General features: G+C 40.6%; 2 protein-coding genes across 9 annotated transcripts; both read left to right on the top strand.

The window, feature by feature from the left end:
* Nucleotides 1-370: 370 nt before the first annotated feature.
* Nucleotides 371-5473, top strand: LOC116264914 (uncharacterized). 5 transcript variants are annotated; one of them, XM_050080668.1, is made up of 6 exons: nt 371-483; nt 1075-1568; nt 2477-2614; nt 4545-4640; nt 4765-4914; nt 5017-5473. In XM_050080668.1, the coding sequence occupies exons 2-6, from the start codon at nt 1086-1088 to the stop codon at nt 5146-5148; spliced, it is 999 nt and encodes a 332-aa protein (XP_049936625.1). In that variant the 5' UTR covers nt 371-483; nt 1075-1085; the 3' UTR covers nt 5149-5473. The 5 variants fall into 5 exon arrangements, with proteins under 5 accessions (XP_049936625.1, XP_031501233.1, XP_031501235.1 ...); XM_031645373.2 differs by lacking the exon at nt 371-483 and adding an exon at nt 537-738; XM_031645375.2 differs by lacking the exon at nt 371-483 and adding an exon at nt 538-759.
* A 2704-nt stretch (nt 5474-8177) lies between these two features.
* LOC116265083 (disease resistance protein L6-like) lies at nt 8178-14317 on the top strand. Of its 4 annotated transcripts, none has more exons than XR_007574824.1 (6): nt 8178-8433; nt 8607-9307; nt 9449-10265; nt 10373-10593; nt 11412-13821; nt 14124-14317. XR_007574824.1 is itself a non-coding variant. In XM_031645627.2 (5 exons), exons 2-5 carry the CDS (start codon nt 8613-8615, stop codon nt 14143-14145), a joined length of 1755 nt encoding a protein of 584 aa, XP_031501487.1. In that variant the 5' UTR covers nt 8178-8433; nt 8607-8612; the 3' UTR covers nt 14146-14317. The 4 variants fall into 4 exon arrangements, 1 of the variants encoding a protein (XP_031501487.1); XR_007574826.1 differs by having other exon boundaries at nt 11377-13821; XR_007574827.1 differs by having other exon boundaries at nt 11353-13821.
* Nucleotides 14318-14714: the final 397 nt, after the last annotated feature.

Here is a 14714-nt window from a genome sequence, read left to right as displayed (position 1 = left end):
TGTATTCTTCGCATTTTATTGTCTATGGATCTCAACTCAGAATCTTTTACTTTTCGCTAGTGACTGACGAATTTGAGAAACAATGAGGATTTTATATTCATCATTTTTCAAATCTGCAGTTGCTACATGATCTATGCAAAACACCAGCGCCCTTTCTAAATTTCGAATGTTTACAGTCATTTGACCCATTCATGTCCGACTATCTATTTTGTTGTTTTCTCTCTTTTTTTAAATCTATATGTCAGTCATTCAAAGGAAAAACTATATCTAAGTTTGAATTTGGGAGACCCGTATGTAAGCGATAGCTATAGGGGCACTAAGAGGGTTGTAGGGCCATGCCTGGTGAAATTGGCTTCCACTAGTCTGTCTACCATTAAATAGGATGTCAAATCGAGATGAGTCCCACTTCGCCTGTAACTCTCGGACCTAAACCTTCTTGAAACTTTTCTGCTGTGAATTGACATCTTGGCCTCGGCTCAAATGGTAAGAATGGTATCGTTTGCTACTCATGTGAAGAAAAAAGAAACGGAAAAATCTATCGTGGGTGGGGGAATAACTCTGTCATTTCTTGTCAACTTGATGGCACATATGCTTCAACATTTTCCTTGCGTCGTTGGAAAGTAGCATTGATAAATTATGCTGGAGGGAGGGGAAGGGAAGGAATAGGAATTATCCTTTCGAGGAAAAAGGCACATGCATTACCTGCAAGCTCAAGTAACGGGAGGATGTCTATAAATCGTAGGAATGGCTGACATTGATGTCTCTTTCTCTCTTTTTCTTGTTATGTCTTTAGATGCTACAGTCTCCTGAGAGATCCATTCGAGTTTCTGTTCTCTGGTGCTGTTTATGATGTGAATAAATCTCTCTCTCTCTCTCTCTCTCTCTCTCTCTCTCTGTTCTTCTTCTATTGGTATTTGTAGGTGGGTCTGTGGGTTTGTGTTTGTCGCTGCTGCTTTGCGTGGTGTAGCTAGATTGTGCTCTCTCCTCTCTCTCCCTCTCCGCTTGATAGCTTGCAGTCCATCTCTTTTACCTCTAGCATGCATACTGAAATCTCGAACTCATCACCATCACCAGAATCCGACAGCATGGCCAGTTTCAGTAGGAAGAGGAGGTCGATAATGAAGAGAAGCAGCGGCGACAGAGCCACCAGCAACCACGCCGAGAGACCCAAGTCCAGGCCCTCCCTCTCTTCCATGCTCCTCTCTTTATCATTGTCAAACTCTCCAAAGAAGAACGCGTTCAGAGGGTTGGGCTGTGCGTCCGCCCCTGATGTCCACAACCCATCCTCCGCCCATTCGCTGGTCCGGTCATCTGCTGATTGGAACGCCAAGAAGTCGAGGCAGAAACCGGCGAGGACGAGCAGCGAAGGAGGGAGGAAGAAGAAGACCCAGGTTGTGGATTCTGATGTTTGGTGTTCTCCGGGCATCCCTTTCTCCACAGACGCGGACTCCGTCGACTGCGTTGTTTATCGCCGGCCGGCCGAACCAATGGCGCCGAAAAGGATTTCGCGGCATCAAAGAAGCGTGGCCTCTGATTTCACGTTTGATGTTGCTTCCAAGTCTAGAGAGGTAACCTGCCTAAGATTTCATTCGTCTATTCTTGTTCTCTTTTGGCGTCGCTCTGTTGCAATAGAATAAACGAATATTTTATTTTTTAAGTTTTTTAAAATTTTGAAGATCATATGTTGGTGAATTTTGGGTTTAAACTTTTGTTCATATCGCTTTTACTCGTTTAGTCCCCTGCCCTTTTCGTTGAGCTATGATTCAACGTCGACGTGTTAGACCTCACGATTTTCGTTTCCTGCAAACTTTTGATTTTTGACAAAAATACCACGGATGTTGCCTTGAGAAGGTGGATGTTGTATTCCTGCTGTCGCCTTTATTTTCTGCTTAAGATGTAATGTTCTTAACATTTTTATTCATCTGTTGGTTAACCTTGAGGGCCTTATCCATTTTCTCGAATTTGGTCGCCAGGAATATGAATACTGTTATTTTCTCCTTCTTTTACATTCTTCTTTTACTTGTCTAAATAATGTTTATGGTTTCTATGTTTGGCCTTTCCGTTGTAATTTCTTCAATTGCATCTTTCAAATATCATGTTGAGGTTATGGTTGTGATTTGTTTTATTTGATAACCGTGTCAGTCTTGTCGCCTCTTTTCTTCTGCATGTTTTTCTTTCGTCTTTAACATGATAGTCGTCAGTTTCTAGAGTTTGCTTAATCCGCATGGATTGAGCAAGAAGGATGTGAAAACTCCAGGTCCCTCTCTTTCCAACCTGATTTGCTTATTTATGTTGCTTTTTGGAACTTTGCATTTTATTGCTGCAACACTTGAAAAACCTCAAACGTTCATATCTGTAGTTGTAGAAAGGGGTTCTTAAGTCGCCTGCTTCTTGATTTCATTTAAATTTAGATAGATAGGTGACTCTCTAATTTGAATTGCATAGGTTTACCTTTTTCCTGTATCCATCTCTGCAGCGTCCTTCCATTGAAAGACCAAACAGCGTGCTGGAGCAAATTTCTGAAGTGGACTCTCTGCCAGCGTTTGAAACACTATCTCCGATAAGCTATCGATACTTGCGAGGACTACATCACATCTCGGGGGATCTTACAGAGGTGTGTCTCTCTCAAATTTCGATAAGTATGTGCTTAGCATGAAAACTGTCTCAATATTGATAAATCTTGACCCTCACAACCCAATCACCAAGTTTGAGCTGGTATCTAAACTTATTCTTTTCTAGTTTTGGCCTTCTAATATCGAGTCATCTTTCATGTGAACCATTTTTTTTCGTGGTGATTGAATATTGTGTTCCCTTGTTGTTGCTGTTTATGCGGTCATCCTAATTGCCTAGCAGAGCTCTATTCTTGTTGGCTAACATTGTTTTGTTCCTCTTTTAGTCGCTTTAATAACAAAAGTGCAAAAATTGAAAATAGTTCTTACCTTGGAATTTCTTTATATGGTGCTTTTTTTGTTGGTATTAGTGTAATCATCTGTGGTGGTTGTACTTAATGTCTACCATGAGTATGCAGTTGTTGAGGTTATATGGTTTCTGCTCTGTTATGTAATATTCTATTATTTCTTGTTTGCATGTTTTCAAGTGATCAGTTGTTCCTGTGCTCCTTAGTATGATCCTTGTCATTTTCAGATTGTCCCTACATCTGTATAAACTTCATTGATGGTAATGTGATGGTTTCACATGCATGAAGTTTAATTTTGGGCTCTTTACTCATGCACAAGAATAATCAAGTGAATCTCATTACTGGTTGTACGTGTTTGGTTCGAAGCCATAAGCAAAGAACAGGAAAAATACAGTTCATAAAGTTGGTCTAACAGTTTTGTAGAGGAAAAGGTCATGCCAGATGAGGAAGAGAAGATTATAGTCGGGAAGCCTGATATTATCCTTTAGAATGGAAATTTCTGACGATGAAACTCTTGGTTGAAGTATTAATAATTTAATAGTTACTCTTCAATCTGAAACTGGTAATGCTAGTGGTGACATATAAATCTCCCTACGCATACTTTAATATTCCTCCAAGTTGAGAGGCTTCAATTTATTAAACCCCACTGATGGTGATGTTGGTTTGAAAAAAATCTTCTGCCAAATGGAATATGCAATTGCCAACAGATCACTAATATGAAGGTCTTGTCACGTGATGGAAGCCTCTTAGATACTTATATTGTTCCAACCTTTTCAAGCATGGAGACTCTCGTGATTGATCTTGCCAGACAATGATTTTATTTCATATTTGATAGGATTATGAGCAGCAATGAAACTGTTCCCATCAACGATAACTTCCTTGGCTTGAAGACTGCAGACTGACAAAGTGCATCAAAACTAATTGTCGCTGAATCATCCAAAAAGCTTGTTAACTTACATGCAATCATCTTTTAAAGAAATAGAGTAGAAAACTTATCTTGCAACAAGGCTATGGTAATAAATAATCCCATGAGCTGAGGAAACTAGTCCCTTGTTGTAAAGATTGCAAGACCTATCACGAAAACCATTTGGCAATTGGCAAAACATGGATAACCTAATCTTTTGCATGACCTATTGACATTTCTGGCATGTAAGGACTGCGTTTGAGATAATTTGCATCTCTTCATTTTGTCTCTTTATTCATTCGTCATGTCTTTTATTCTTTTAGCATCAATGTCTGTTTACTTAGCTACTTCATTCTATACAATGAACCACATTCTTTTATTCACAGGCATAATTGTGGATTATGTAATTCCTCTTTATTGTCTTCATCTATGTCACGGTACAACTAGCATTTTACATAGTGTGATTTTCATTAGGATGTTTTGGTTTCCACGTGTTGCTTTGCTGAATATGGTTCACCTTGTTTATGAAGGGTTCTCTTCCCACTAGTGGGAACTTTCTAGTCTTGTATCTGATGCACATTTTGGAACGACGAACACCATTGTTCTGTTTCTTCTTCCACCAAATTTTAAGATGAACGTTGCAAAGTTTGTGGACTATGATATATCCTTTCTGTGTAAATATTTGTTGTAAATATGAACCATAGCTTCCTCAATTTCCTGCAGCTTGTTATGCTTCAAACTAGTCTTATTTTCGGAAGAATTGACCTTTGTGATCGGTTTCGGGAATGGAGGCTTGATGTTGATAACATGACATACGAGGTGCTCTCTCTCTCTCTCTCTCTCTCTCTCTCTCTCTCTCTCTCTCTCTCTCTCCCATTCCCCCTTCTTCATTGTGTGTGTGTGTGTGTGATGCACGTAACCATATGTTTGTCATTGTGGACAGGAACTGCTTGAGCTCGGTGACAAAATTGGATACGTTAGTACAGGGTTGAAAGAGGATGGGATTGCTTGTTGTGTTAGGAAACTAAAATATTCAGCCAGCTTCGCATCACATTTATCTTCTGAACGAGAGAAAAAGTGTAGCATTTGTCAGGTGGGTTTTGATGGACAGATGGATCCTTGTCATCTCATCTTCCCTTTTTATGTTTTCCTTCTCTTTGTATGGTTGTTTACTATGAATATTTAAATTGTACAGGAGGAGTATGAAGGAAAAGATGAAGTGGGAAGGTTAAACTGTGGTCACTACTTTCACATCTGCTGTATAAAGCAATGGCTTTTGCAAAAGAATGCTTGTCCTGTCTGCAAGTTAGCAGCATCTGATCACTGAAACATACTCTTTTTTTTTTTTTGTTTGATTTTTTGGGTATAGTTCTCTCATGCCTCTCCTTATCCTCCAATACTTGTACAGTTTCCACCTCCCAGATAGTCAAGAATCAATTCATTGTTGTGTTACAGTCCTGGGTTTCCTTGTTAATGGAAGCCTAATCCTTCTATTTGGCGATCACTATGTATGGGTTCTTGTTTATGTACTGTTGGCTGTTGCTAAATGCCCTGGTTGACCGTTTAGCCATCTGAATGAGTTGGAACTTTCAAATTGGAATGGGTTTGCTTGTTAAATGGCATTTTGTATCTTGGTCGTCTATTGCAGTGTACACGGTTGTTGCTTCATCTCCTTGTAGTCATGGTCTAATTTGCCCTCCAAAAAAAAGAAAAAGAAAAACGACCGCACAGTTTATGTGGATGATGCAGCAAATGCCATTTCATGTCAAGTGTTATTTGGTTAGTTTGTTTATGCACTTTTACTAATGCCTGACAAAAATTATGTAAACAACTGGTGATTGTTAGAAAATCATAGAGATGCCCATATGTCGTTAGAAGGCTTACTTTTGGTTATTTGATGGTATAACGGTTTCCAGGACCGCATATTAATGTCAACAGGGGACCATTTGAAGATCAGTTCTCCGATTCTTATGATAACTTATTGTGCTGATCATGCAGGGATGAGTTATTTTGCTGCTTTCCTGGCATATTCTTCAACGAAGAACAGATTAGTTCCTGCAAGTAGTTTGGGTGGCTATGTACATCTCTTATATATGTAGAAAATCCAACCCTACCGGTCTATACCGATGTAATTTAAGTGGGATGTTGATCTGATATATATATATATATATATACACACACATATATATATAGAATGCACTCATGTAAACTTTCTGATCCATTGACAAGTAATGTTTTTCTCCTTGTTTTCCTTTCAAGCATCCAATATATGGAATAATACTGGATAAGTAAAATTGACAAAGCATTGGTTGGTTTGGATTATGATCCCTGTAGTATGTCATTTCCACATGTACGGCATCGGATGTCCTGCCAAGGTACGCGGTTGAGGCACTGACAAACCTTAACAGCAGACCACCATACATTTCAGTGCCGCAAAGCGGCAAAGGGAGTGAGGGCCTATGTCCCTTGGCTTCTTGACATCTCTTATGAAGTTTGAGATGCTTGCCATTGGGGTGGCAAGCATCTATCTGAAAGAAGATCCACCATGAATCTTACAGATTGCAAGCAAGAACTTGAAGCTTGCAGATTGTTGTGGTTTCCAACAACAGAAAGTTGGGCGTTGACTTGAGCTGGTACGCACTGTCTTTGGAGTTGTTGGTGGCTTCAAACACCCCTTCTGCAACGATAAAATCAATATTAAGCACATAAATTGGAATGCCAAAATCAACATTTAGCATTTACTTTCGTAAGGTAAAACTTTATCCCAAATCAAAGTTTCTCAGGAGAATTCCCATTATGCCAAACATATCTTTAGCATAAACTAATCTGCCTTAAGCTTATAATTTTTTGGTCCCATTTCTGCAACATTTTGTTCTTCAAGGGTGAAAATTTTGAAAGTTGTACACAAAGATAACTTGGATTAAAATGGAAAGCAAGTACACTTGAGAACAACCGTCTTCATAATCCAACTGATGATATTGTGTTCAGGTGACACTCTAGTTTTAAGAAGTGTGATTCAACTAGTGGTTTTGTCGAATGAAATTCGAGGAGAAGCATGCGTGATTAAATTGATGAGTTTGTTTCAAGATGACATTGACTGTGTTGGTATTTCAGAGAGCCAAGTTCTGCGTAGCTAGTTTGGTCCTGCTCAGCAGAAAAAAACTTGTAACGAAAGGTGCTTGAGAAGCTTGCAAGGAGGAAGTGGGGGAGGGAATTTAAAATTACATGCAACCGTTCCATTCTTGTCAAAGAACATTTCTCAAATGATCGGATAGAGCCCTCCTTTCCAATCACACATAGGTGAGCAAACCAAGCCTGTTTAAGCAAGTCTGCTTCTTTGCTTGTGCTTTTACAAGCCTTGTATATTAAGACACGGTCCAATTTCAGAAGGCTTTTTTATGGGTATGAAATTACATACGTAAGTAGTCTTCTGTGAATTATTAAGTTTTGAATGATTAAATTTTATAACTGTGTTTGTAATTGCTATTTCTTTCATAGGGAGCAATAAAGTTTTGTCACTTTTTTCCAATATTGTCATGAAATAGATAGTTCGTGTAGTTCGTGTGTGTGGGGGGAAGGTAACCTGCAATTTTTTCTCAACCAATTGGTGGATGCATGAAAGGGAGATAATGAATTCGAGTCAAAAAATCGAAGAATTGTCTGTACGTAATAATAGAGCTATACATGTACAAGGCAACGACGATGAAATATAAAACCGAATTCAGGTCAAATTATATTAGGGGTTCGATCTTACTGTTCCATTTTAACTTCTCTCTAGTTCGAGCTAAAAAAAAATGCAGTGAGGGCCGTGATGCATCATTCGATTTTACATATTAGCAATCAATATTTTGAAAATGTAGCAAACCTGGTCTCCGGTCATGAGAGGAGGATTCCCTCAAAGGCCGTATTCTTAAATTTTCACGCCTTTTACTACTCATACGATTGCTTGAATCTATTCCTGGGGATCAAACAAGTAAGGCGTATACATCAGGCGCATTCCATTTAGAATTTATATTCAAATAACTGAAACCAAATATTGGACTTAATAATAGGTACTAGCATTTATCTCCTTAGACCAAACTCTTGGTCCTAACATTTATGATCCTTTCATTTATAAGGCGACATAGCTTACAAGATGATCAGAATTTTGGCCTTAAGTGATTAATTCACACACAAACACATGCACACGTATATATCAATCACGAACCATCGAGTTGGAATTTACATACAAATACCAAATGGAGTCGTGTAACAGTTAACATTTATTTCCAAAGTACTCCAGACCAAACTCCTGGCCCTAGCATTTATGTTGTCATTCATTAGGCGATTAGGAAACATTGAATAGATGACGAGAAATTTTTGCAGCATGGGTCAATTAAGAAAGCTGAAGCTTCTCGGTGTTTTCCTTTCAATCCTCCTGAAGCAGGCCATCGGTGTCTCCAACTAAGCAGGAGACTTTTTGTTTCAGACGCGTGAAGCATAAAGATCATGCATTTAACCAGACGACTGGTGGCCTCCGGTGCAATTTCAGACCGTCGAGTTGCCTTCAGGAGATCACCGGGGCTTCACGTTCGGCACCTCCACAGACAAGGCATCAGATTAATTTGATCGGGTCAGCTGCTTCTCTCCATCGGAATTCGTAATCCTTGGTTGCTTTAGAGTTGAATTCTCTTGTCAAAGAATTTAGAGAGCATGTTTCTGAAGTTTTACCAGCACTTTTCCATTCTAATTTAGTTTATTTTCTTTCCCAATACATGAGTTAGTGTCTGCTTTTGCCTTTTACAGGTCGAGATGATCGGAGGCCGTCCTGTGCGTGCTTTTTTATTTCTACCATCGATGATACCATTGGTTGGCATTCTAGTATCGATAATACCATTGGTTTACATTGGAGGGAAGATCTTAGGGAAGAAAGAACGCGCATCTGATCCATGTGGAAGCAGCGAAAAGGAAGGAGTTGCAGAGCCGAAGGCCGTGGAGGACGAGGCAGCGGGGTCTTCAACGGCCAAACATGAGGAGCAGGGCAGCTTCGATTATGATGTGTTCATTAATTTTAGGGGTAAAGATACACGGAATGGCTTCACCACCCACCTCTATGAGAAACTGAAAAATCATGGCATAATCACATTCATTGACAATGAAGGCCTGAAGGCAGGGCAAAGAATGAACGAGCTGTTGAACTGCATTGAGCGGTCCAAGATCTTTATGCCCGTCTTCTCCGAAAGCTACGCGGACTCCAAACCGTGTTTGAGGGAGATAGCTAAGATGGTGGAGATCAACAAAAAAGAAGGCGATCAAAGGAGGCCTATAATTCCCATATTTTATGACGTTTGTCCTTGTGATGTCAAGCATTGCACTGCATCAATAAAGAAGGCTTTCAGAAAGCATCGACGCGATAAGAAAGTCGGCAGGAAGCAGATCAATGAGTGGAAAGCCGCCTTAAAAGAAGCAGGAAGCATTGCTGGGTTCCGTCCTTCTCAAACTGGAGGGTATCTCTCTCTCTCTTTCTATCTCTAAACGGACATGAACCTTTATGCAAGCATGGCACCCTTCCTACCTGTGTTATCGTATGAATATGATCACATTTTGCGATTTTTAATTTGGACTCTTTCTTCATTGTTACATTGCAGGAACGAGGCAAAACTAATCAGGCGCATACGTAGACGGGTCTCTAGTATATTAAGTGACACAGGAGTAGAAAAAGGCAGTGCTTGCATGACCGGAACCAGTGGTGTAGGTGGAGTCGGGAAGACCCCGTCGATGATGGCGCTTTGTAAGGAGCTCTCCCCTGCGTTTGACGGCATTTGCTTCCCCTCGAACATCAGACAAACTGAAGACGGGGAGGGCCTACTTCCGTTGCAATTAGCCAAACTCCTGAACGAAATCTTAAGGAAAAACACGACTGTAGGCAATGCTGGACAAGGAGTTAGCTTGACCGAACAAAGGCTTGGAAGCAAGAAACTTCCCTTCATTTCGGATGAGATACTGAATCGCACATGTCAACTTGGTTTTTTTACAGCCGACCGTGGAAAAAGGGAAGAATGGTTCAATGGAGGGAGTCAGATTAATATTGTGAAAACAAGAAACAAAGAGGCACTCCCCTGTCATGGACTGCAAGAGGTAGGAATTTATTTCCCAAAAGAATTGGATGGAGAGCAACTACTGCAACTATTCTTTCACCATGCATCCAGTAGCAGCCAAGAGTTGCCCCCCGCACTCATACTATTTGGGTCGCCCCTTGGTTTGGAAGCGTTGAAAAGTGATCAGCATGAGAATGTTCAGGAGCTACGAAGGATAAGCTACAGAAGCCTAGAGCCTTGGGCAAAGTGTGCCTTTTTAGACATAGCATGTTTCTTTATTGGACAGAAAAAAGAATACTCTGTTTACATGTGGGTGGCGTGTGGTTATCCCCCAGGAATCGCACACCAAGAAGAAGGCAATGCGAAGGTATGAACTAAACTGATCTTCCCCATTTTTGGGCAGTCTTAGATAGTTTCTTCTGAATATATAGTTACTATGGGCGTCTGAACTCTCGGTTACATTGGTGTTTGTAGGTTTCCTTGGAGGGATCGACTTCTCGGGAGTACCTGACAGTGCAATCGGACATGCACTTGAAGATGGAGGAGAGATTTGCCTCGCAAATAACATGGGATGGTTCAGTTCGAAACAGTGTTCCAATGAGACGCTCACGTTTCACAATGGCCGGCATGAGAAGCTCTGTGTCCGTCGCGATCAATCCGGATGTTGTTCTCTGGACTTCGGATCTAGTAGCATGGTAAGTGAGTTCTGATGCTCAGATGCCTTAATTCTTCTTAATTTCTCATTAATTAATGTTATCTCGTTATAAAAGCCCATAAAAGAAAATTAAATTTAATTATATATATTTAAATACAGCGATTTATATCATTACTCTCAACAATGATTCAAATCAGTTATACTTTTAACCACATTCACTTTTTTGGATATTCATATTCAAATTCGGATTTGAATACTAAAAAAAGTCATTTGAATATACAAATCCGAAATCCGATCTCAAATCTCAATTCAGATCCAATTTTTACATTCAGAATCTGAATCCAAACATGGCTCATTTGCATTGATGAAGAAAGCTGGCATGGGTTCTCTAGCACCCAATTCTGGGCACGATTCTGAAGAACTGCCTTTTAATAGAAAATAATAAAATAATTATGAAAAGTACCACGTTGTTTTCGCATCAAAAAATTACATTGTAGAAAACAATGAAAAAAAAAAAACTCTCTAGAGAGGGTCGAGGGCGATCACCGATCGGCAACGCTCAATGGGGACTGGCGACCGGACTGGCGACCGACCATAAGATCCATGTGTAGGACAGAGAAATTTGGTGGAGCGTTGTGAATGCTTTTAGTGGTGTTTGCAATGGAAAATTGCAAGTGATTTCTAGCTTCTTGTTGTTCCTTCGCTTCAGAATTCTCACGATGGACAGCTTGATTTCATAGATATCTTTAGCATCAGTCATTATAAACTTCTCTCAGCTTACCTCATCTAGTTTTTCCAGTTAGTTTGTTCTTTCTCTTTGAAGGGTGAACCATTGAGACTATGGCATTCAACTAGCAGTGGACACGCATACAGCACCACGAACAAGCATCATGAAGATAAAGATGAAAGAAGATATGTTGCTGAATCTTAAGGAACTGCTTACACGTTCTATATTGGAGAGGAAAATCAGCCAACTGATTTTCAGGAATCAAGAAATCTTTCCTATACATCAAAGAGGAAAATCAGAAACAAAATTTCAAGAAAGAAATTATATTCTTTCCATCTATTGTTGTCAATCACAAGATTGTGATCCTTCAATCCCAAAATTTGTGGGATCTGTATATAACTTTGAACTTATATAAATACCCCATCCTATATGAAAGAATGTATCTTTTTTGGCTCACTCGGTTCTTCCATTCTCTTCCTCACGCCTTTCTTCTCATGGTATCAGAGCAGAGTTTCCTTCATTTCGTAATAAGGAGTGTAAGAAAGAGAGAAAGAGCCATTGAGATCGAGAGGTTGCCCATTTGTTCTCTATCTCTCTGATTTTTTCTACCTGCAACGACATGAGAAGCATTGACCACTCGATTCATCACCGAAACTGGGCGAGCTCCTGCACTAGGGTGCCGAGTTCGTTGTGGATCTGCATTCGCTGGTCGAGGTCGTCCTCCTCGACTCCATCTTGCTCCTCGCCGGCTTTCTTCAAGACGAGACCCTGCTTCAATAGCCTCTGCCATCAATGCTGTCCAGAAGGTTTTCGCTCAGCGTTGCTGGTCGGGAGGGAGACCATTTTTCGTGGGGACCTTTGCTGTCCCCTTTCTGCCACTTCTCTTCCGCCCACGCCATCTGGGCGAAACCCAACACCCTTATTCCTCACGCCTTCCCGACAGGGCTCCCCCGTCGACTCTGGATCCTCTTCCTTCTCCAGTTCCTCCTCCGGCTCTCGGTCGCGCTCTAGTTCCCGGTCGTGGTCCCGCTCGAAGTCGTCCTCATCATCAACGCGAGGAGCCACAGCCCCGTCCTGCCGAAGAGGAGCAGTCCAGTCAGAGCAGGTAGGCGAGGACGCTCTCCACCTCCCTCCCAAGCTCGAACAACTTTCACTGGTCGGAGGGAGACCGTCCGCCAAGCTCACTGATGGGTTCGTGGGCCCTTGAGATTGGGAGGTCATGGGAGAAAGATACTGACTGAAGGTTTCTGAGATCAAGAGATCTCGGGTGGTTTCCGTCCTCTCTTTCTCATACTTTCGTTTCTGCTTGGAGGGAGATTTGTTGCTGGGCTTCTGAAGCAGAAAGGGTACCTGCGGAGATTTGCCCCCCTCGTGTAATTGCAAATGGAAAGGAATTCTCGCGGAAAGGGTTTCTCTCCGAGTCGTATTCGGATCTGTGGCTCCGTGTCTTGAACTAAATTTTTTGTAGGCATTCGATATTTTTTCTCCATGGCGACAACTCCTGTGGTTGATCGGACTGATATTTCTGGTGATCAGAATGAGTCACCTTTCCTCATGCACCACTCTGATAATCATGGTGCTATTCTAGTGACTAATCCTCTTGTTGGCGACAACTATTCTACATGGCGACAGACAATGAAAATGGCCCTTAGTGCCAAGAACAAGTTTGGATTTGTTGATGGTTCTATTCCAAAACCCGCAACCACTTGCTCAGACTACATGGCATGGGTTCGCTGTAATGACTTGGTTTTGTCATGGATTCTTAACTCATTATCCAAGGAGATAGCAAATAGCGTTATCTACGCTAGTGAAGCTCCCGACGTTTGGATTGATCTTCAAGAACGTTTCTTCAAGGTAACGCTGCTCGTATTTATCAATTGAAGAATATGATATCTGATTTACGTCAAGAACAAAATTCATTGGCTGTCTACTTCACTACACTCAAAACTTTTTGGGATGAACTTGGATCTTATTCAACTGTGTCTGCTTATACTTGTGGTGCATTTAAAGAGTTTCATTCATGTCAAGATCATGAAAAAGTTTATCAGTTCTTAATGGGATTGAATGAAAGTTTTAGCAATCTTCGAAGTCAGATTCTTGCTATCGATCCTCTACCCAACATTAATAGGGTCTATGCTATGCTGCTTCAAAAAGAGACTCAACATCTTCTCACACCAAAAATGTCTAGATCCAACAACATAGCTCTTGCAGTCAGGTCTTCTTCTACATCATATACCAAAAAGAATCTGGTAAGGATGCCTAATGCTACTCGCAATCGCCCTCGACCAAAATGTGATCATTGTGGAATGCTCGGGCATATAAAATCTCGATGCTATGTGCTTCATGGTTATCCTCCAAATCATCCTAAGGCTGCAGGTTCAACTGGTGATTCTTCGAAAATTGAAAATGTGCAACAGGGAGGAACATCGGCCAACAACGTAAAAGTCAGTGCTGTTTTGTCACAACTTACCGAAGAACAGGTCAGTCAATTGGCATCTTGGTTAAATGTTGATACTTCACCGGCTGCTGCTAATCTAGCAGGTAAACAATCATTTGCAACTCATTTTCCTTGGATTATTGACACCGAAGCCTCAGACCAGATGACACCTCATTTACATTTGCTCTCTACTATCAAAACTCTACCTAAACATCGTGTGATCAACCTACCAAATGGACATCAAACACTAGTCTCTATTACTGGAACAGTTTATCTTTCAGCCAATATTCAGCTTACTGATGTCCTATATATTCCCGATTTTAAATACAATTTATTATTAGTTCCAAAGTTTACCAAGACTACTAATTGTATTGCTATTTTTCTTTCAACCTGTTGTGCTTTCCAGGACCCTTTGTCGAGGAAGCTGATTAGAGTGGGAAACTTGAGCGGTGGACTTTACCATCTTCTTATTCAAACTACCTCACATGCTTTGTTTGCTTCTCCTAGTAATAAGACAGCTCATATGTGGCATATGAGACTTGGACATCCTTCATTTGATAAGACTTTTTCATTGAATGAAAACATTTCTATTTCCAAGCATGATTCTCCTTGTGATGCATGTCTTAAAGCTAAATTCACTCGTTTACCTTTTCCAACAAGTACTTGTAGAGCAAGTGATCCGTTTGACCTGATTCATTGTGATATTTGGGGAGGATATGCTATGCCGTCACACATGGGTGCACATTATTTTCTCATCATAGTATATGATTTTACATGATCTACTTGGGTCTTCTTGATGAGGTTCAAATCTGAAACATTTTAATGCTTAACTCGTTTTTGTGCCACGGTTTTCACTCAATTCAGTACTCATGTAAAATGTGTTCGAAGTGATAATGGTGCTAAATTTACAGCTAATAATATGCAAGCATATTTTCATGAGCATGGCAAAGAACATCAAACTTCCTGTGTTGGAACTCCTCAACAAAATGGGCGTGTT

This window comes from Nymphaea colorata, chromosome 11, assembly GCF_008831285.2.
Source record: "Nymphaea colorata isolate Beijing-Zhang1983 chromosome 11, ASM883128v2, whole genome shotgun sequence".
Taxonomy (NCBI): domain Eukaryota; kingdom Viridiplantae; phylum Streptophyta; class Magnoliopsida; order Nymphaeales; family Nymphaeaceae; genus Nymphaea; species Nymphaea colorata.
This window is presented reverse-complemented; position numbering and strand designations above follow the sequence as displayed.